The following is a 20,919-nucleotide window of genomic DNA, read 5'->3' on the forward strand; positions in this document are numbered from 1 at the left end:
CTCAGTCTGCTTGGGGCAGGGGGTCCCTCTCAGCTCAGGTTCTGGGACATTTGGGGCATGTGGGCAGTTTTACAGAGATGGCAGGAATGGGGGGAGGGGGTATGAACGTCCCCATGGCTCAGTGTGCCGGGCAGCTTCGGGAACGGCTCCGGCCTGGCCTGTCCCTTCTCACAGTCTGGGGCTGACATACAGGGACCACCTAACAAAGCGGTGCTGGCCGCCAACGAGCCTGAGTCCGGACCACGGCTGTTCAGAAGGTGCCCCCCCCCATCTCATGGCTGCTGCCTCTGGTTACTCGGGACAAAGCTCTTGGGGGGGTGCTGGGAGTCTGGGGGGGGGATTGAGGGCCAGCCTCGCTCCTGGGGGACAGACAAGGTTCTGACATCTCGTGGGGCTTGGTCACCTGGCACAGGGTCAACAGCCTGGCTCCTCCTGAACTTGTGGGGGTCAAGAGAGGGAAATTCTGGGAATGGCAGCCCCTTAGAAACCGGAAGTGGGAATGGACGCCTGAGAAAGTCCCAGCCAACCCTGGGGTGGGGAGGGGGGTCCCTATTGTCTGGGCTGCCCACCCCAGCCGAGGGTTGTAGGTCGGGCCAGGGGAGTGTGCGAGTCTGTGTCTGTGTGAAGTCCCAAAAGGTACGACCCAGACCCCAAACCTGGACTCCTCAGAGTGGGCAGGACTGCTGCCTGTCGCCCAGCTTCGAGCTAGGCCCCGGGGGGAGCCAGGGTCTCCTCCAGGAAGGCGGCTGGAGCTTGGGGGCGAGGAAGAGCTACCTGGGCCGTGGCTATGCCGGGGGTCAGGTGAGAGAGGGGCTGGCAAGCCCTGCCTGGGGTCAGCAAGGGGCGCGTCACTTCTCCTCACCGGGCGGCCGCTCCGGTCCTTGCTGAGAGTCCGAGCCTCGGTTGTGCTCTCACGGGCAACATCCAGTGGAGGAACATGTCGGTTCCGGTGATGGCCGCATCGCATGTGGCCTCCCGGACTGGGGTCTCTCTCCCACACAGGCTCGTGCTTAAGAGGCCCCTTGGACACAATTCTCCTTTTCTTAGAAGACTCTGGATCCGCTCTAACCTTACTTAGCAGGAGGCCGGGAGAAGAGGGAGGCTTTGGGGGGGGGAGGGGGTGATGGTGGGCTGGGGGCAGGAGGCAAACCCTCCAAACCTGGGTTGGCCTTCTGCTGAGAAACCAAAGAACTGAGAATAAAGGGGGGGGGGCATTCCGGAAGCCCTGGGCCTTCCAGGCTCTCAGGAGAAGGTCCCTCCACAAATCCACTGCATATGTGTGAGTGATGAGCTGGGGACACACGGAGGGGGCTCTTCCAGGGTGGACGTGCCGGCCTCTGACCGACGCCACAACCAGTTCTAGGCTGGGGCCTCCTTCATGCGGCGGCGGAGCTGAGCAGACCCGGGTGCGCAGCGTGGAGCCCATGGAGGAGGAGCCTTCCCCGGGCGGGCCGTTTCTCCAGCACGAAATAAATTTTATTGTAGGAAAGCAGCGAATGTGGTCTCACAGTAATGTCTGAAGGATCTTCCCAAGGACGTCTTGACGCGTGTTTTTGGATGTACAAGCACAGGCTTCACCTTGCTTCGGGAACAGCTTAAGCGAGCGGACAGGAGGCGGGAGGGGGATGGGGACTGTCCAGGCAGGTCCGGGGGACGGGAGGGGGGATTAGGAGCGGTAGTCCTTTTTGCTGTAGGGTTTATTGCCCAAAATACTATCGATCTCATGGATGATGGAGGATGACAATTTGGGAAGGACCTGCAGACAGACAGACAGACAGCCCATCATGGGTCAGGGGTATTGCTGGGATTTACGTGTGCCTGATGGGTAGCGATAGAAGCACTGAGGAAGGGTGGGAGGCAGGGGGTGGCCCAGCCTGAGCCCCTGGGAAACCAGCCCTGGGGGGGAAGGGGGAGCCCAAGAGGATGTCAAGAAGAAGGTGAGGAAGGATGGCCCGCTGACCTCCCCCCACCAGCCAAGCAGGGGGGCTTACCTGGATGGCACCGATATTCTCCATTAGCTGGTCTGCGTTGGAGGCCCCGAGCAGCACCGAGCTGACGCCCTCGTTCCTCAGACACCAGGCTGGGGACACCCCATAAGCAGTTATTAGGGTCTGTTAGGGCCCCCCCAAAGAGCCACAAACGGGCCCTGCCCCCCAGAGAGCTTACACTTTGCTGGAAAGGCCGCACTCCACAGCTGCCCCTTGGGCCGGCCCGCCTCACTGCGGCCAGCAGCTTTTGGGCCCCCTTCTGTGCCCCCAACCCAGGGGTCAAAGCCGCTCCGCCAGGGCCCATTCATTGGTACCAGAGGACCCTGCTCTGCCCATGTCATTACTTCCTGCTATCAGAAATGTCAACTCCTAGAGGGCAGAGACTGTATTTTTATATTTTCCCCCAACCTTTAACATAGAATGGATAAGTGCAAAATTTGTTGCTTTGTTTCTTCCTTCCTCCCTCCCTTCCTTCCCTTCTTCTTTCCCCCTCTCTCTCCCCCTTCTTTCCTTCCTCTCTTTCCTTCCCTCCCTCCTTCCTTCCTTCTTCCCTTCTTTCCTTCCCTCCCTCCTTCTCCTTCTTTCTTCCTCCCCTCCTTCCTTTCTCTCTCTCTTTTCTTTCCTTTGCACCGGCCCTGGGTGGTGCAGTACAGAGAACACTATGCCTAGAGTTAGCCTCCGCCCCTTACTAGCTGGGATAGCCTCTGCCTCAGTTTCTTCATCTGTAGAATGGGGATCCCTGCAGGGCTTCCCTTCCGGGGCTGCTGCTTAGTAAAAGCTCACTCCGCTTCCCTCCCTCCTGAGCAGATGCGGGACAGACCCAGCGGCTTCGGCCTGGGGTGGGGGGCCACTGCCAAAGGGGACAACGGGAAAGGCCTCGAAGAGGAGGCACTCGCTGGGCCCAAGTCCTGAAGGGAGCCGGACCCCGAGGTCCGGGGAGGACTTTCTACAAAGGCCCGGAGGTGGGAGGATGGGCTGCCCGGGCCCGAGGCCGGACTGGAGAGCGGGAGGCTCTGCCCGGAAGCCCCGGGCTGCGGTGCCGCCGCTTGGGGACCCCTCCTCGGGGGCAGGGCCGGTTTGGCATTTCCCCAGATCCCAGCGCATTTTGTAGGGAATGGCCCCGGAGGGCAGGCCCGGGAGGAGGCCGTGGCAGGGTCCGGGCCCGGGCGGGCAGAGGCTGGAGATGTGGTGGCGCCTCCGTGGGGACCCTTGTGGGAACGGCCTCCCCTTCTCCTCTGCCTTTCCTGGGGCCGGGGATCAGAAGCAGAGGGTCCTTAGAGACCCTCGGCCGCAGCCCCTGAGCGGGGCGTGGCCAGTCAGTATCTGAGGCCGAACCTGCTGCGGCCTGCGGACCCCTGCCGCGGCCTGCGGCCCCTCCCTCCCCGCGGCCCTGCGGACCCCCTCCCTCCCCGCCGGCCTGCGCCCCTCCTCCCGCCGTGGCTGCGGCCCCCACCCCGCCGGGCCTGCGGACCCCTCCCCAGTCGCGGCTCTGGCCCCCCCGCCGCGGCCCGTCTGCCCTCACCGATGGCCAGCTGGGGGAGGGTGCAGCCCAGACGCTCGGCGATGGCCTGGAGCTCCTTCAGCTTGGCCTGCTGCCGCCGGCCCTCCTCGCTCAGGATCTTGTCCTTCAGCCACTGGTACCCCTAGGACCGAGGCAGGGGGGGCACGGCGGTGAGGCCGCGGCCCCCAGCGCGCCCCCTCCTGGCCCCTTCCAGCCTCCCCGCGGCTGAGACCGGGACGCCCCGCCCGCTCCCCTTAGGCCTGGAAGACCCCCGAGGCACGGACCGGGATCAGAGACCGGAGCCCATCACCCCTACAGCCGCCAGCGCGGGGGCAGATGGGAGCAGCCTCTCGTACCCCCCTCCCTGAGGCGAAGGACGGAGGTGTGGCGGGGGGGGAGGGAAATGACCCCTGGAGGCTCTTCCGGCCCCCCCCCCCAGCCCGCCCCAGGCCCTGGCAGGCCGCCCCTCCAGGGGCTCCCATTAGACAAGGGCACAAATTAAAGGGCGACTCTCCGAGGGAATCAGCTCATCCGGGGTTTCTGAGCTTCTTCCCCCGGAATCTATAATTCCTGCTGCTCACTGGGTCAGGGGCTCCCTGGGAGGGAGAAGGAAGCCCCAGGAGCGCGGGAGGGAAGGCGAGGCCTGGGGGAGGAGGGGGCGGGGCCCAGAGGACCCTGGGGGGAGGGAGGGGGCCTGGGGGGGGGTTCGGAAGGCCGAGCTCTGCCCGCTCTGCCCGCTCCGCCGGCTCCTCCTCTGACTGCCGAATTCCCCCGCGTCCGCCCCATCAGCTCCCCCTGCCTCTCAGCCCCCGGGGCAGCCTCGCGTGGGGCCGCCCGAGTAGGGGGAGGGGGCTCAGTGATGCAAAATGGGGACGTGCTCCGGGCTTCTCTCCCGCCCGAGAGGGGCCACGGGCGGGCCCCTGGGAAGGCCCGCAGGACTTGTGCCAGCCGCCGAGCCGGCCAGGGGAGGGAAGCGAGGGTCCTGACCAGAGCCCGCGGCTCCCGGCGCGTCAGCAGGGACTTTACCTTCAGCGAGGCTCTGGAGTAGGGTGGGATCCCGCTGTCGTACTTTCCAGAAACAATTCCACATGCCAGAGGAGACCAGGTCATCGCACCCACGCCTGGGATAAAGGGAAAAACACAGTTTATCTAACAATCTAGCTGTCTTTTTCTTTCTTTCTATCTATCCATCCATCTTTTTTCTGTCTTTCTACCTTTATCTCTTTTTCTTTCTTTCTTTATCTTTCTATCCATCTATCTTTTTTTCTACCATCTGTATTTCTACCTTATCTTTCTCTTTCTTTCCTTCCTTCCTTCCTTTCTTTCTAGCTTTCTCTTTTTATCTTTCTATCCATCCATCTTTTGTCTATCATTTCTCTTTCTACCTTATCTATCTGTTTATCTCTTTCTCTGCCTCTGTCTCTCTCTCCCCCCCCCCCCCCATCCATCCATCTGGCCTTGAGTGACCTCTGAGGTTCCCTAGATTTCCCAGCTGGGCTCTCCAGCTAATGTCATTCCCTCTAAGGTTACCCAGGACACCTCTAAGGTTACCCAGGACACGGGGATGTGCAGAGGGCCAAGGCTGGACTCCAAAGATCTGGGAGGGGCAGGACCTACCTATCTTGTGGAACAACTCCGGAAGCTGCACCTCCACCTTCTCCCTCTGGAACATGTGATATTCAGCTTGTTCACAAATTGGTGGGATCAGGTTAAACTGCCGAGCCACTGAATAGGCTTCCTGCCAAGGAGACCACACACACACACCCCTTTTACAAAACAGCGGGGATACAGGTCAGATACAATGGATAGATCACATGTCCAGAGTCGACTCATGAAGTGTAAAGTGACAAGTATGTCAGAGCTCACTCAGTTGAGCCCCATTTTCCAGATAAGGACACTTGATTTTGCCACAGGTCACAGAGGGAATGAGGAGGAACCCAGATGCAACGACTAAATCCACCGATTGTTTCTGTGGGACCACAGCCTCCAATGACTGAACCCCAGGGGATCTGCTCTCTACATCGAGGGCTGCTTGGCTGGGAGTCCAGGGAAGGAAGGTAAGGCAGTGAGATAAGAAACCCCGGGCGTATTTATTTCAGAATAAAGAAAGGGATACTTCTCTGAGTGGACCCCCAAGTGGAGCACTCTGCTGTGTCGTGGGTGCCATATCTGAGGAAGGACATGGACAAATGGGGATGACCCCAAAGGGGAGAGGATACCACTGGAATCTATGCTCAGGACCTGGGACATTTATCCAGGGAATGAGACTTAAGAGGACACTGCCACTTTCCTCAGCTATCTGAATGCTGCCCACATGGAGGATGGGCTGGCTTGACTTGGTCTCTCAGGGCAGCTACAGGAGCAATGATGCAAGGTCCAGGGAGGACTACCTGGGGTTGATTAAAAGTAAAAACCCCACAGTAAAGGTCAGAAGCAGGACTGCACCTGGGCCAGGCTCTTTTTGGCTCTATCTCTACTATTCTATATTTTGTTGTTTATTCATTTTTCTATCATATTGGACTCTTTGTGAACCTATTTGGGATTCTCTTGGCAGAGATACTGGAATGGTCTGCCGTTTCCTTCCCCAATCCATGCTGAGGAAACTGAGACAAACAGCATTAAGTGATGTACTCAGGGTTACCCGGCAAGGAAATGTCTGACCCCAGATCTGAACCCAAATCTCTGACTCCAGGCCTGGTGCTCTCCCCAGTGCTCCCCTAGCTGTCCCTGCTCTACCATGCTGGCTCACCCTGCATGAGTAAAGAGAAGCCAGCATGGGGAGGTAAATGGGCAGGACACAGAGACCTCTCGGCTTTGACAGCGGCTAACGGGCCAGCCTTGGGGGCTGTGAACCTCCATGGGGAGGCCCTCATTAGCATAATGTGCTGGGGGGACCTTGACCACTGCAATGCTCAGTGTTCTGGGGGTCAATGCCACAGACCTCTTAAGGTTACCTCCGGGAACCAGTCAGCACTATGATATATATATATATCATGTATATCATGGTCAGTACCATATAGAGCTCAAAAACCTCTCTAATATTGGTTGGGGGCTTTTGGACAGGTTGGGCTTAATCTCAGATAGAAATCCCATTTCACTTTTTAGGGAATGGAGACCAGATTATGCATGGAATGGTAGAGAGGCTAGAGGAGGCTCCCTTCACTGAATGTTGAGAGTATTTAGGAGAAGGGCACAGCAAAGCCACAGGATGGAGCTAACAAACAGGAGGCTTTTTGGCTACAGAGAGAGACAGATGATTCCCCTCTTCCGGCCTTCTCCCCTGCCACCATATTAAGTCAAGGAGAATCTAATGCGCCCTGCTGTTTCATCCCACCAGACCTTAGAATAATTAAGAAGCATCCACCGGAACTGGGCTCCTGAGAACTCTTGCCTCTTTAAATCACCATCAACATCATAATTGCTTGCCCCAAAACACAGGGCAGGAGGAAGGGACAGGACAGCTGGGTGGGCCCTAGCTATATGGCCTTGGGGTCAGCTGGTTGTTATTTCTGAAGCTTTTCTCAGTTTTCTCCCTTGTAAAGGGGGGATAATAATATCTGGCAAATTCACAAGGGGCATAACGCACCATTAGAGAATTGGAGAGCTGGAAGGGACTTAAGCAGCCACCAAAAGAATACTTGCTATGTTGTCTCTGAGGAGTCATCTGTCTGCCGGGAGACCTTCAGAGAAGGGGCACTCCTGTTTCCTGAGAAAGTCCCTTCCACTCTGGGAGAGCTTCCTTGGTTGAGCCTAAATCTGCCTTCTAAGTCCTGGAAGCTAAAAACCTCTCTTACCAGGCTCTAAGAGAGATTGAGAAGATTCGGAGGCAGCACTTGGTGCTCTCTAAAGTACTACACCCATGTGAAGTTTTATTATTATAATTATCATACTAATTTTTAAAATCTGAGGATTAGTGGGAAAAACCCTGGGAAGGAAGACCTGGGTTTAAGACCTCTCTGCCACTTCCCAGCTGCATCTCCATGATTAAGCCATCTGACACTTCTGCGCCCGTTTCCTCATTAGTAACATGGGGAGAAGAGTACCCTGTTCCACAGGGCTGTTAGGGCACAGTGGATGCGAAACTGGATTCGGAGCCAGGAAAAGCCAAGTCTTGCTTCTGACATTTACTAGATATCTGACCCATCTCTGTGCCTCTGAGGGCTTTGGACTTCAGGACTTCTAAGGAGCCTTCTGGCTCTGATTCTATGATCCATAAGGGGACTGTCGGGAAGGCTCTCCTCCCCAGCCCTCAGGGTCCTGTGAAAGGACACAGGTTAGAGCTGTGCCCAATGGCTTGTGATCTGTATTAGTGGAGATCCCAGACTCACTAGAGGACTAATAATAGTGTAACTTAAAAAGTGATATTTTTATTTTTATGTTCATGTAGGATATTATTACTTAGGTAGCCAGTCTTGAAATCCAGAAGACCTGAGTTTGATACAGGTTGGCTGCATGACCCTGGACAAGTCATTTGACAAGTTATAACTCCTCATACCTAACAGAGCTGGAGTCTGTCTACATTGGCAGAGGGTATTTCCTTATTGGAAGTTCCTTATGCTAGTGAAATCATCTCTAGTACCATCTCCTAAGGAATATTGTCATATATGAATGTATATTTATGTATATGATATTTGTGTCATATGTATGATATATACATTGTATAAATATATGTATATTTATGTGTATGTGTATCCGATGCATGATGTATACATGTGTATATACATTGTATAATGTATGTATATTTATGTATGATATTTGTGTCTTATGTATGATACATACATTGTATAAACATGTATATTTATGTGTATGATATATGTATCCGATGCATGATGTATACATGTATATACACATTGTATAAATGTCTGTATATATATAAATGTAAATATACATTAGGTGGTGCAGGGAATTCCCTCACTTGGTAGTTCCCTCTGTCAATGAAACCACAAGCCCACCCCTCTCCCTGACCCACAGTTTCACAGATGGCTTTTGGTCCCTTTGGTCAGCCTTGATGGCAGGCTGGCCCATTGCCTTCTCAAAGGTCATTCAAGGTTGAGGGCCCCACACTACCATTATCTCCATGGAGCTCCAGCGGGACGTGCCCCAGTACATGGCCATTCCTTGGTTGATGACGTGCGTCATGGCTCGGACAGTCTCTGTCATAAAGGAAAGGGAAAGCGAGTAGGAAGACGTTATGATGGTCTGTTGTCTGTGGAGCATCTGGCAAATTAAAGGGCAGGACACCAAGGGGAAAAGGGAGAGAGTTTACTGCAAAGACATCTTGCAAGCAGTGTATTTCTAGGCTTCAAACTTGGTTACAAGAGGGATTTTCAGGGGAAAGGAATTAGAAACAAACAAACACAATGAAACAATAAACCCAAAAGGTTGATCTTGAAACAATTACCCCAAATATTTAATTACAAATCTCTCTCCAAAAAAAAGGGGGGGATCTTGAATGTGACCTTTGAATGTGGTAGATTACGCTGAAATGAGGGGCTGATGAGATCAGGAAAATGCGATTTAAGATTCCAAGTAGATTGCTTTCTATTCTGGGGAAGAATAGAGGTATATAATCAATCAATCAGGTTGGATTAGATCAGCCTAATGAGGTTACAATTAAAATGGTGAAATACAGGGAAAAGTGCTTGATTTTACCCATTTTCCTCCCTTTCATTCAGGTCCTACTAACTAAATTCTGAAAACCAAAATGGAATGAGCCAAATTACGGTATTCACATGGTCAAAGGTAGGGCCGAAGGATTAGGAATTATGATACGTGTGTGTGGGGAGGTCTTGGGGAGAGACAATTGCATTTTCCCAATTATGTTCAAGTCATTTTGGGGATTAGGTCAGCCTCCCAAACAGAGGCCCGGGAAAGGAATCCTGCAGGAGTGGTCTTGGTTGACCAGGGGCTATTCCATTGATTCTGATAAAAATGGCATTTTGAAGGCAGGAGCTGCAAGATTGTACATCTTTCTCTTCCTATTTCTTTCTTCCCTTCCTTCTTTTAAGGAAACTTCCATCACAGAATGGCAGAATCTCTGGGGAGAAGTGAGAACTTCTGAACTCAAGTCTTCAGGGAGGAGGACGGCTCAGATCTAGACAGTCAGGGAGATAATCTATGTGGTATCTACATTCCCTTTCTAGGCTTGAGTCAGCCACTGGGGATTCTGGTGACACAAAGGAGAAATACTTGTCAGTCTCTAATTGCCCTTCAAAGGAACAAACCAAAGGTGGGAGAGGGGAGCAGAAAAACAAAAAGAAAACAAAAACAAAATTGACAGGATGAGATTGTCCTATCGTCTCGGTTTTAGAGGAGCGAACAACTGCCGATTGGTGGGCCTGTGGGACGCGCTGTGACATTTAGAACAGGACAACTCGGCCTCCCATTGTTATAATTCCGCCTAATCTTGGTATGGCATTCCATGTGTTGGGGCATCCCACCGGATTATCCCAAAGTCTCCAGGAGACTTCTAGGATGCTGGGCAGGGAAGATGGCCCTAAGGATACAGTGCTTGCAAGGCAGATTGCAATGTAAAGTGGAAATGAAAGTTTGAGAACAAGTGTTTCTAAAAACAAGTTATTAGCATTTTACCACCTCAGAATCCTAACCACTTCCATGGATTAACTCCTTTTATGCTGTCATGGGGATGGGGAAGGTGAGGTCGCTGAAAAGGAGATGTTAGGTTCACTCCCAAACCTGAATTAAGCTCTGCATTGGGCAGATATTCCCCGACATCACCATGGCTTGGATTTCTTTTAGAACTGAACTATTGGTTTTTGCATCTTTGGAATGATGGTGTCTGCCTAACTCCTCCCCAAGACCCCTTCCTGCTCTATTCTCTGCACCCAGACTCGACCTGGACAATCTTTCTCTGCAAGGTGTCTTCAGGCTGACACGGATGCCCTGTCCCAAGGAAGGCTTTGCCACAGAGACCTTGGTAGTTGCTGCTACTGTTCCTCTTGGACCATTGGCTAATTCCTAATCTGGTTGATATCCATCTACAAGATGGGATAGGCCGGGAAGACCCAAGTCCCATTACTGGTGCCTTTGGGCTTATGTTCCCCCTTCGCTAAGAATGCAGAAGTCTTGGGATGAATGGAACTCTTGCACCGGGCTCTGGGGAGATTACACGTAAACCCCTGCCCCTGCTGCAGAGCTTGTTCTAATCTTTCTATTATGGACTTTTACTGACATGTAGCATCAAATTTAAATGTCCTAAAATTAGTCAGAGGGAAAGTGAGTTTAAGATCCTGTCTCTGACACCAGCTGGGTGACCTCAGCAATCACTGCTAGACAGTAAATGCTTAATAAAGACCTAGCAGTGACTGACTTCCCTTCTCTAGCCTTCTGTTTCCCCATCTGCAAAATGGGCAGTAAAAAAAATAATGATAATAATGATAGCTGGAGCACTTAAGTCATAGGATTGTTTAGGAAGACCAGATCGAATACCCTTAAAATGCTAAATGTCAGTCATTATTATTTATTATTTCGCTATTATTGTGTACCGATGAGAGACCTCAACTTTCCCATTTGTGGCAGTCCGTGAATTCTCCAAGGGTCACTTTGTTTTGAAGATGAAAGGCTGGGGTGGGGGTACCTCTGGCTCACTGTCCAAACCCATGGCCTTGGATCTTCTTCAAGCTAAACCTTGCTGTGTTAAATTTTTAGAAACACTCTCAGGAACACCTGCTCAGGCAGTCAGCCATACCGTCACCATGCAGAACCATGTCCTGTGTTTCTTTTCAGCCAAGGCGCTAACTACACATGCCTTCGAGAAGATAGCCAGAGGGGACGGGAAAACCAAAAACTGGACGCATGCCCATCCGTACTCCCGGCGCCCAGACACAGGCACTCAGCCACGCTCACATTCACTCGCCTCCTTCACAACCTCTTGTACACGGGCTCCCGTAGTTCTTGCCCTTCCCAAATTAAAAATGACAACAACAAGTCTGGCCCACAAAGGGGTCTCTGGCACAATGCACTGAAATGTCCCTTCCATGCAATGACAGGGTGAGGAGTTATATCAGGGTGCAGGCTTGGGGGAAGGCGTGATTCCTGTAGGAATAAAGCTGAGAGTTTGGTAATTCTGGTGCAAGATTGCTAACTTCTGAACAAGAAGACAGTGTTACTCTATCACAAGCACAGAGAGAGAGAAAGATTGAGAGAGAGAGAGAGAGAGGGAGGGAGGGAGGAGAGAAAAAGGAAGGGAGGGAGGGAAGAAAGCAGAGACAGAGACACAGAGAGACAGAAACATACTCAGACAGAGGCAGAGATAGAAACACAGAGAGAGGCAGAGAGAGAAAGAGAGGAGAGAAAAAGGAAGGAGAGCAGAGAGAGCCAGAGAGCAAGAGATAGAGACAGACAGAGATAGAGACAGAGAGAAGGAAGAGAGAAAAAGGAAGGGAGGGAGGGAAGAAAGCAGAGACAGAGACACACAGAGAGACAGAAACATACACAGAGGCAGAGACAGAAAGAGAGGAGAGAAAAAGGAAGGAGAGCAGAGACACACAGAGAGACAGACACACAGAGAGAGACAGAGAGAAGGAGGAGAGAAAAAGGAAGGGAAGAGAGCAGAGACAAAGACACACAGAGAGACAGGTACATAGTGTGACAAAGATAGAGAGACAGACAGAGACAGAGACAGAGCCCGCACGCACATCCCCGGCTAGAGCTGGGCAAAAGTCCCTCGGGCTTCTCCGCCTGCCTGCCAGCCCTCCCCGTGAGTCCCCAGGCTATGCTTTTTGGAGGCGCCCTGCCCCTGCCCCCCCCCCCCCAGAGCAGGGCTGGGCTCCGACGCCAGCAGCCCCAGAAACAAGGAGGGGGGGACACAAGGGTCCAGCGCTTCGCATCCAAGCCCCGCTCTCACGGGGGCGGGCCACGACCGAGCCCTTCCAGGGGCCATCCCTGACGTTCGGGCCACGGAGCCCCGCTCCCGGGGTAGGGCCGCCTTTTAGCTCGGGGAGGGCTCAGGGATGAGCCGGGCGCGCCCGCGGCCCCTAATGGCCACTGGCTTCTCCTGGGCTTTGCCCAACTCTAGCCCTCCCGGTCTGGGAGGGGGAGGCCGGCCGCCCGCGGAGGGAGCCCGTCGAACACGGCCAGGGGGAGGAGCAGTCAGCAGGCAGCCCAGCAGCCGGAGATCATTTGCTCGGGGCGGGGGGCAACCAAACAACCAGCAAGCCCACGGGGGGTCGGCCATAGGGGAGCTGGCACCGGCCAGCGGGCCGTGGGCACGAATGCAGACTTACCAGCTTCCGCGCTGGCCTCTGATAGAGACACTGGTCTTGCAAATGTCAGGGTCTGGGGAAAACGGGGTCGGGGACCCCGAGCTAGGCGCCCTGGGGGCCGCTGACCTGTTCATGCCTCCTCAAAGCCCCCCCCCCCCACCCTTAACTCGCTAGTCCAGCCAGTACTCCCTGAGCGCAACAGAGACGTGAGGGGGCTCCACTGCTGCCCCCCGCCCCCACAGGGAGGAGGTCCCCGGGCAGAACTTCACCTGAAGAGCTCTCAAGCACGCAGGGTGGGGGCAGGTGGGGCACGCATGCAGAAAGGGAGAGGGGGAGGGGGGAGAAGCAATGAAGTGACCACATGGAGGGGGGGAGGGGAGGGGGGGTACTAGGAACTAAGAGGCTAGCTGGATGTTTTCCTTTTACTTGCAAGATGTTTTCAGAGGAAAGTTTTTTTTTCTTTATGCATTTTATGGAGAAGTTTGTCATCAGGGGGGTAAGGGAGCAGTGTAAATAAAAATACAGAATCTGTCTCATAAAATGCCACTTGGACACAGAAGTCAATAGTCGGACTGCGGGTACTATGTACCTTCTATGATGAATGTTCTTGACTTGGAAGAACTAAATGGGTCCCCTGGTGATAAAAGAAAGATTTAAAGAGACCAGAGTTTATAACTGCTGGAATATTGTAAGGCACGCTATGACAAAGGGGGGCAGCAGGCGAGGGGAGGGAAGATAAATCACCTTTCAAAGACCACTTGTTTTAAGGAAAATAGAGAGAGATAAATAAATGGATGGGGGATGGCTGGGGATCGCATCTCAAAGGCCTGGTTTTCTATGTCCTGAAGCAGTGAGGCAAGGGAAGAGGAGGGGGGGGGCGATGGGTGGGCTCAGAGAACCAGAGACCGGAAATAAACCAACCCACGAGGCCCTTTGGGCCATGACGCTGCTCCCCTGACAGGAGAGAGGAGGCCCGACTCAACGCCCCCCAAGCCAAGGACATTTAGACGCCCAACACAACACAAACAGGACAGATAGGGTTAGTGGGGGCCCGGCTTCGCTAACCACGTTAACTTGGAGGGGGTCGACATTCCATGCAATCGAGAAACACAGAAGGTGAGCATGGGAGGCAGGACGGGAGCCGCTGCTCCTTCTGGTGAGGCCGAGGCCGCCTGGGCACAGGGGTTCCACAGGGGCAGCGCAGAGACTCCCGGGTCTCTCTTCCAGTGGGAAGGGTCTCGCCCGCTCCCCCGCCTGGGCCCCTGCTGCTTCCCTGGCCAGACCACGGACTGGAAGGCTAAAAAGCCTCTCCGTGGCTTGCTGGTTGACTCCCCACTCCGAGCCTTCCCCCGGGGGTCTTGGGCCCTTCTGGCCACGGGGCTGTGGGATCGGCTGCACCAGCCGTCTCTCAGCCAGTCCAACCCGGCCTTGGGAGTGGGGGGAGATGGCGGCTGGCGGCTCGTCCAGAGGACCTACCTTCCATGGGAGTATTAGGGTCGGGTCTATTGGCAAATACCACGTCCACATACTCTAACTGCAGCCGCTCCAAAGAGGCCTTCAGACCTAGAGAAGACACAAGCCGTGAATAAGTGGCCACGGAGGCCCGGCACACCGGAGGGGCCGTGCTCAGCCTGGCGGACAGGAAGGGCCAAAGAGGCGAACTCTGCCCTCGGACTTGGCGGGAAAGCTGTGGTCCACCTTGGGAGACCCGAGGACCCACAAGCAGAGCCGGCCTTAGCACGGCAGGGGAATGGTTACACCTGTGGGAGTGACTAGAAATACCTGTGTGTGCCCGTGTGTGTGCGAGAATGTGTGGCGCATCTGTGTGCAGGCAATATATCTAGCGTATATATATGTATATAGTACAGTGTGTATGTATATGTATATATGTGTTGGGTTTGGGAGCCAGAAGACCAGTCAGTCCTGGCTCAGCCACTAACTGGCTGGATATCCGTCAGTCAGACATGTTTTCTTCCTAAGCCTCAGTCTCCTTGTCTGAAAAACGGGAACGAGAATCCCTGTGCCACTGACCACACGGGGTAGTTAGGGAAGAGGAGGAAGGTAACACTGGTAAGAGCGCTTGGTGACTAGCCAGCCCTTTGGCAAACATGAGCTACCACTCCTGCTCTTGGACTCTTTGATGCCCTGGGGGGTGGCCCTGGGACTCACCTTCTATTATGTGCTTTCTGGACAGGCCTCTCTCGGTCTCTGCTCTGAAAAACAGGGCACACCAGGTATGAACGACAAATCCGACTTCTTCTGACCCCTGCCCAGATTGTGCCCTGCTCGAGGGCGCAGGCAGGGCCCACCAGGGGCTCCTCTGCTGGGGTCTCTAAGGAGCCCACCCTCCATTTGCCCCTGAAACTGCCTGATGCCCTGAACCGGCAGGCTCTCCTTCCTGGAGGTCTGACTGGGGCCCCCCTCGAGGGACAGACTTTGACTGTGGGCAGAGGGCCTGAGTAATCACTATAGAGGACTGGACCCTGACAGTGGGATCAGAACCGGTCCAAACAAACAAACAGGTAGATCATTAAAGAGATAAATCCACCTACTTTCCTCCCCAGAAGATTTTGGTTGTGATGACCAGGCTAGATCGTCTGTAAAACAGAAGAAGAGAGGTTATGCTCCTGCCTCGGACGGATGTGACCACCCATGTCACAGAGCCCTACCCCCATCAGTCTAGAAGGGGCTGACTGGTGCTTTGGTCGGACATGGGGCGGCCCATCTAAAAATGGCCAGACTTACAACCAGCTGTACCCGAGGTGCTTTTAAAAACAAATGTGAAGGTAGGCTAAAAACAAAAGCCTTCCCACCCATCAGGGGACGATCAGGAGCTACACAGACCCGGGGCCAAGAGGGGGACTTGGAATTTAATGGCCACACACAAACGGGGCCAGAGCTGGCACCTTTCTGGCTTGGAAGGACCCATGGGAGACCTGGTTCACTGATTGAACCTTTGGAGTTAACCTCCATGCCACAGGGCATCCCGGGGCATTGGCAAAGAGTCAAGGGAATGTCCAAGCCCAGCCCAGTTAAGGCTGGGAGGCTCCTTTCTGGGCTGGTTCAAAGGCCTCAGTTTTCCAGCCACCGAAATTCTGACAAAGCCAAGGGAGGGGTCTTGATCAAGGTCAATGGAAGGGTTACATCGGCACAAAAAAGGAAGTCAAAATCTCCCAGACGACAGCGGTCGCCTTCTCCTTGGGGTCACGTCCCCACACGAAGCCCTGGCTTCCCCAAGTCAACACCCGAGGTCCTTCCCGCTGCCATGGCCAGCCCGTCACCATGCTGCTTCCAGAAGCAGAGGATGACCTAACATTTCCTTCCATATGTATTCACCATTCCATATGTATTACCATAATTATGAGATCCGCTAATAAGTGCAATTTCCTTTAATTATGGAGTAGAGAGGAATTTATTTTAGGATCAATTATAGCAAAGAAACAACCTTGATGGGACCTGAGGAGGGGTGTAAATAATTAGAGCCGTGGCGGCGTCTTGAGGAACAACGGCTGAGATTTTAAATGGCACTTGAGAGGGAAGGGAAGGAGACGAGGCACAGCATCCTAATTGCTTGTGACATTTCTGAAAATAAAGGCACATTAACCGCCGTGCTCATTTGCCACTTCAGATGAAATCACATCTAGTGGTTTGGAGGACCTGAGATACTAGCAAACACCCAGCCGGGTCACAACATGAAAGGAGGGCAGTGGGTCTGGAGAAACTCCGGGTCTGCCTGTCCAAAGAGAGATGTGCAGTGGTGGGCAAAGGAGAGGGGGACCCTGGCCTGGCGTGGATGGGGTCTGAATCAGCTGAGATGGAGACCGGTGAGAGATCAGCTGTGGGAAGCTGAGGACTCAATGAAATGCAATTCCAACTCTCAATCAATGGTCCTATGAGGTTAACTCAACGCAATTCCAAATCTAAATCAACGATCTTATGAATTCAATTCCAGCTCTAAATCAATGATCTTATGAGTTTAATTCAATTCCAACTCTAAATCGATGATCTTATGAATTCAGTTCCAGCTCTAAATCAATGATCTTACAAGTTTAATTCGATTCCAATTCTAAATCAATGATCTTATGAATTTAATTCAATTCCAATTCTAAATCAATGATCTTATAAATTCAATTCCAACTCTAAATCTTATGAATTCAATTGCAGCTCTAAATCTGTGATCTAATGAATTCAATTCAACTTTAGTTGTAAGTCTATGATCTTATGAAAATATTTAAGTTTTCAATTCAACAAGCATTTTTTAAGGTAGCTACGAGGCACTTGACACCGTGCTTGGTAATGGGAACACAAAGCCAAAAACAAAGCCTTCCCCTCAAAGGCATTCAGATACAAGGTAGGAATAAAGTAATTTCCAGGGGTGGAGGGGAAGGACATAACAACTTGGGGAGGGGAGCTAATCAGGAAGGGCTTCAGGGGAGAGGAGATCCTTGGACCGTGTTGAGCTAGGTGGTGCCACAGTGCAGAGAACATTGAACCTGGAGTCAGGAAGACATGGGTTCAAATGCAGCCTCAGATGCTTGCTAGCTGCGTGATCTCTATGCCTCAGTTTTCTAATCTGTAAAATGGGGGTTATACCAGCATCTATCTGGCAGTGTTGGGAGGATGAAATGAAGTGATATTTGTAAAGAATTTTATAAAACCAGCCACTTATTATTATTAACGAATGGAACTAAAGTTTTCAATCAAGGAAGGTAAGGAGGGAGTTAATGAGATGAAATGTGCAGAGGGACAGAGGTAGGAGATGGGTTGTTGTGCAGGTAGGACTCAGTGTGTGTGTGTGTGTACTAGAAAATCTATATACAAAGGCCAGAATTAGCCTGGGAAGTGCTTTAGGTGCCAAATACCGGCCCAAAGGCAAAAACAAAGGAGAAAATCTTTGAATCTAGCTTCTGTGTGTGAATGGCCAAACAGGAGCTTTCAAACTGATGGATACCCCTTAGGCCCTTAAGGAGGAAATGAAGATACATAGCAAAGTAAACTAATACTGTGGAGTGTCTTTCTTCTTTTCTTTTTTTTTTTTTTATCTTGGAAAGTTTCCCCCAGGAGGTAGCCTTTTGGAGCCACGCTCCAGAAGAGTGACCTTCCCGATCCAAGGGACTGCTTTGCTTTGTCTTGGTTTTCTTGGTGTCTAGCCCAGTGATTTGCACATTAGTAGGTACTCGATAAATACTGGCACACCAGTAGGCACTCAATAAATGCTTGCTGAATTCCATGGAATTACTCTTCTGTAACAGTAGGGTATAATAAAAGTCCTTAGTGAGGATTCCAGACTACTTAGCACAGAGAACCGGTCAGGTTAGTTAGATTAGTTAGGTTAGTTAGTTAGTTAGTTAGAACTCCTGTAGGAGTTCTCAGCTCCTTTCCACAAATGCCAACGCTAAATTAGAGGCAGAGGATTGTGGTCCAAAGAATATGGAATTGGGAATCAGCAGAGCTCTCCTTTCCCATCCTCTTTCAGGCCTCAGCAATTACGTCATCGGGGCAAGCCTCAGTTTCCCCATCTGTAAAGTGATGACAGGCCCCCTAAGAAAGTCATTTCTTTCCTATGGTGAGGAGTAGCTGGGCTCACGCCTGTAAAAGCCCTTTATAAAGCTTAAAGCACTGTATCCGGGCCAGCTCTTCTTGTGAATGATACATTATCTCCTCATCTCAGACCCTTTCACAATCCGCCGGGGCCGCACCCTCCTCTCCAGTGACAAATCACCTAAGGATGGGCTGTTATTTGCTTTGCTCCCAGCCCCTGCCTGCTCCATCAGGGTTCCATTAGGAAAAACAACCACTGCCTCCCCCACGTCTCTACAAGATAATCTGCCCTCACGATGGCTGCCAGGGTATCCCTGGGGCACTTAGCCTGGCAATTAGAAAAAGGAGCCAGGAAACCCAGCTCCCGCTTCTCCTGTCCCAGAGCACTTTGGGGCCTGGGTACCTCGGGACGAGCCTGGGGGCCGCCTGTCCCAGGGACCCCCGGCCGGGTTTCCCAAGCTCTGGAAATCCGCCCTCCTCCCCTGGGGCTTTGGGGCCAGGGGAGAGTGACCCCACGAAGCACACGCTCATTACCTCCATCCCTTCTTCTTAATGATATTTCCCAATACGACTTCAGCTCTGCAAAACAAGATGGAGACACGGGGATTTTATTAGGCCATTAAGGGAAATCACAGAGAACTGCAGCCAGCTTGGTAACGACAGCCAGATGCATGGGGACTCGGCGAGAGAGCCCGGGCCCAGCCTCTGCTTATCTGGGAGGGGGATGTGGCCTTAGAGCGTTAATGTCCCAGGCAGCCCCCAGGTGCATCCTGCGGAGCAGAGGGAAGGTACTGGGGGCCAGACTTAGGTCCAGACTCAGAAAAACCTTGGCCATGGCCCAACTTGGGGGCGGAGGCCACAGCGGAGGCCACGGCTGGTCCACGGTGCCAGAAACTCACCAGCACCGGCCAGGCTGCCTCCCTTGTTTCCAGACAATTACATTTTTAAAAAGGTGAATTATCCACAGAGTGGCGCTGTCTGTGGCGAAGGCCTGGGCCCTCTTAATTTACAGAGGCTACTGTCCCCTCTGCCAGAAGCCGGGGCTGACGCAGCAGGCCGAGGGCTGCCGGGGGCTTGCACCGCATGTCCTGAGCGTGTTCGGGAGGTGGTGAGAAGCGTCCTTTTTTTAAATAACAAGGAGGCAGATGCTGGGTTTTGGATGATTTATTCTGCTCCGTCTCATTCTGGGTCCCCAACCAAACTTGGACAGAACCAGGTCAGCCGGCAGGCTTGCTGCCAGCTGCCGTGCTACGAGGCCCCACGGGAGCTGCCGGGGATTTTTGGGAGTTTGTTCCTGCTGGTAACAAAACGATCTGGGGTGGGAAGCAAGAGACTGCTCAGGGTCTGCGTTCAGCACCCCTTGTCCCGGACTCCAACCTGCCGGATTAGGCCCCAGCAAGGCATTTTGACAGGTGCCCTTTCCCGGACCTTCATCAATGAGGCTTCCACACAGGGGTCCTCAGCTACCTTCCATCACTCTGCTCCAAGAGGACTATTTTAATTCTGCCTTTGTATACCCAGCATCTAGAAAAGCACCAGCATAATTTTTTCGTCTGCACCCTTCAGGCTCCCTTCCAGCTCTAGCTTCCAGCCAGGATCTTGCAGACTTGTGAATTGCTGACTAAATGCACAGAAAAACAGCTCAGATCCTGGACCTTTCTCCTCTTCCTTTAACCTAGGGAGTCTGAGCCTTTGGGGGCATCCCAGACACCCAGTAAAGCCTAAGGAAGCTTTCTCAGAACTGTATTTTCAAATGCATCAAATAAAGTAGGTAGGATTCCCAGGAAACCAATTTTATAGAAATGTCATCATCCACATATGAAAAAGCCAAATTTACAGACCCCATATTAAGAACTCTGGTTTGGTCTCTCCCTCTGGGTCTGGGATGGGCTTACAGAGAAAGAGTAAATGAGAAAAGAGGACCTTTTCCCTCAATAGCATTTTATTTTTCCAAACACATGCAAAGATAGTTTTCAACATTCATTGCTGCAAGACTTTGCATCCCTCATTTTCTCTCTCTCTCCTTTATCTCCTCCCTTCCAACACAGCAACCCGATAGAGGTTAAATATGTGTGATTCTTTCAAACAGATTTCCATATTTGTCACGTTGGTGGAAGAAAAATCAGACCAAAAGGGAAAAACACGAGAAAGAAAAAAAAAGCAGGAAATATAAAAGGTGAAAGAAAATACTACACTTTGCTCCACATTCAGTCTCCGTAGTTCTCTCTCTGGATGCGGGTGGCGTTTTCCATGCCAGTCTATTGGAATTGTCTTGAGTCATTATGGGTATATTCTTTCAGGAAACATGGGCCAGCCATCTTGTTCACGCCGGGAAACTGGTGAAGTTTCCAACGAGTCGGATACAGGTGTAGAGACGGAGCATCTCTCTGGAAACCTTCCCGAATGAGCATCTGTTGAAAATCTGCAGACAGGTGGTCCCAGTCAGAGACAGTCCCCACCGCCCCAGGTTTGGGCACGGGACCAGGGTTCACGTGCCACCAGCTTCTCTGTGCTTAGGTCTATCCATTATTCATGGCCAAAGCCGCCTGACTTTTGTCTGTCTGTTCAGATGGGAGGCAAGAAGACCAGGGGCCTTGTGACGTTACCATTGCCAAGGGAACAGGTTAGCTTTGAGTTGGGGGGTTGGGTCCATGGATCCAGGGGC

At 52.5% G+C, this 20,919-nt stretch overlaps 1 protein-coding gene across 11 annotated transcripts in view; it reads right to left on the reverse strand.

Moving 5' to 3' along the window:
* Positions 1-1,065: 1,065 nt before the first annotated feature.
* Positions 1,066-20,919, reverse strand: part of KCNAB2 (potassium voltage-gated channel subfamily A regulatory beta subunit 2) — a 133,269-nt gene continuing 113,415 nt past the window's right edge. For 7 of the 11 annotated variants that reach the window (XM_031963757.1, XM_031963756.1, XM_031963751.1 and 4 more), the window contains 11 exons: positions 18,789-18,833; positions 15,266-15,310; positions 14,883-14,926; positions 14,190-14,276; positions 13,303-13,347; positions 8,557-8,642; positions 5,107-5,227; positions 4,516-4,610; positions 3,511-3,631; positions 1,992-2,080; positions 1,066-1,756 (listed from right to left, as the gene is read on the reverse strand). In XM_031963757.1, the coding sequence (XP_031819617.1) occupies positions 1,667-1,756; positions 1,992-2,080; positions 3,511-3,631; positions 4,516-4,610; positions 5,107-5,227; positions 8,557-8,642; positions 13,303-13,347; positions 14,190-14,276; positions 14,883-14,926; positions 15,266-15,310; positions 18,789-18,833 (868 nt within the window). In that variant the 3' untranslated portion in view covers positions 1,066-1,666. The remainder of the gene's footprint in view (positions 1,757-1,991; positions 2,081-3,510; positions 3,632-4,515; positions 4,611-5,106; positions 5,228-8,556; positions 8,643-13,302; positions 13,348-14,189; positions 14,277-14,882; positions 14,927-15,265; positions 15,311-18,788; positions 18,834-20,919) is intronic. The other 4 variants (XM_031963758.1, XM_031963759.1, XM_031963749.1 and 1 more) reach the window with 1 other exon arrangement.

Source organism: Sarcophilus harrisii, chromosome 3, assembly GCF_902635505.1.
Source record: "Sarcophilus harrisii chromosome 3, mSarHar1.11, whole genome shotgun sequence".
Taxonomy (NCBI): Eukaryota; Metazoa; Chordata; class Mammalia; order Dasyuromorphia; family Dasyuridae; genus Sarcophilus; species Sarcophilus harrisii.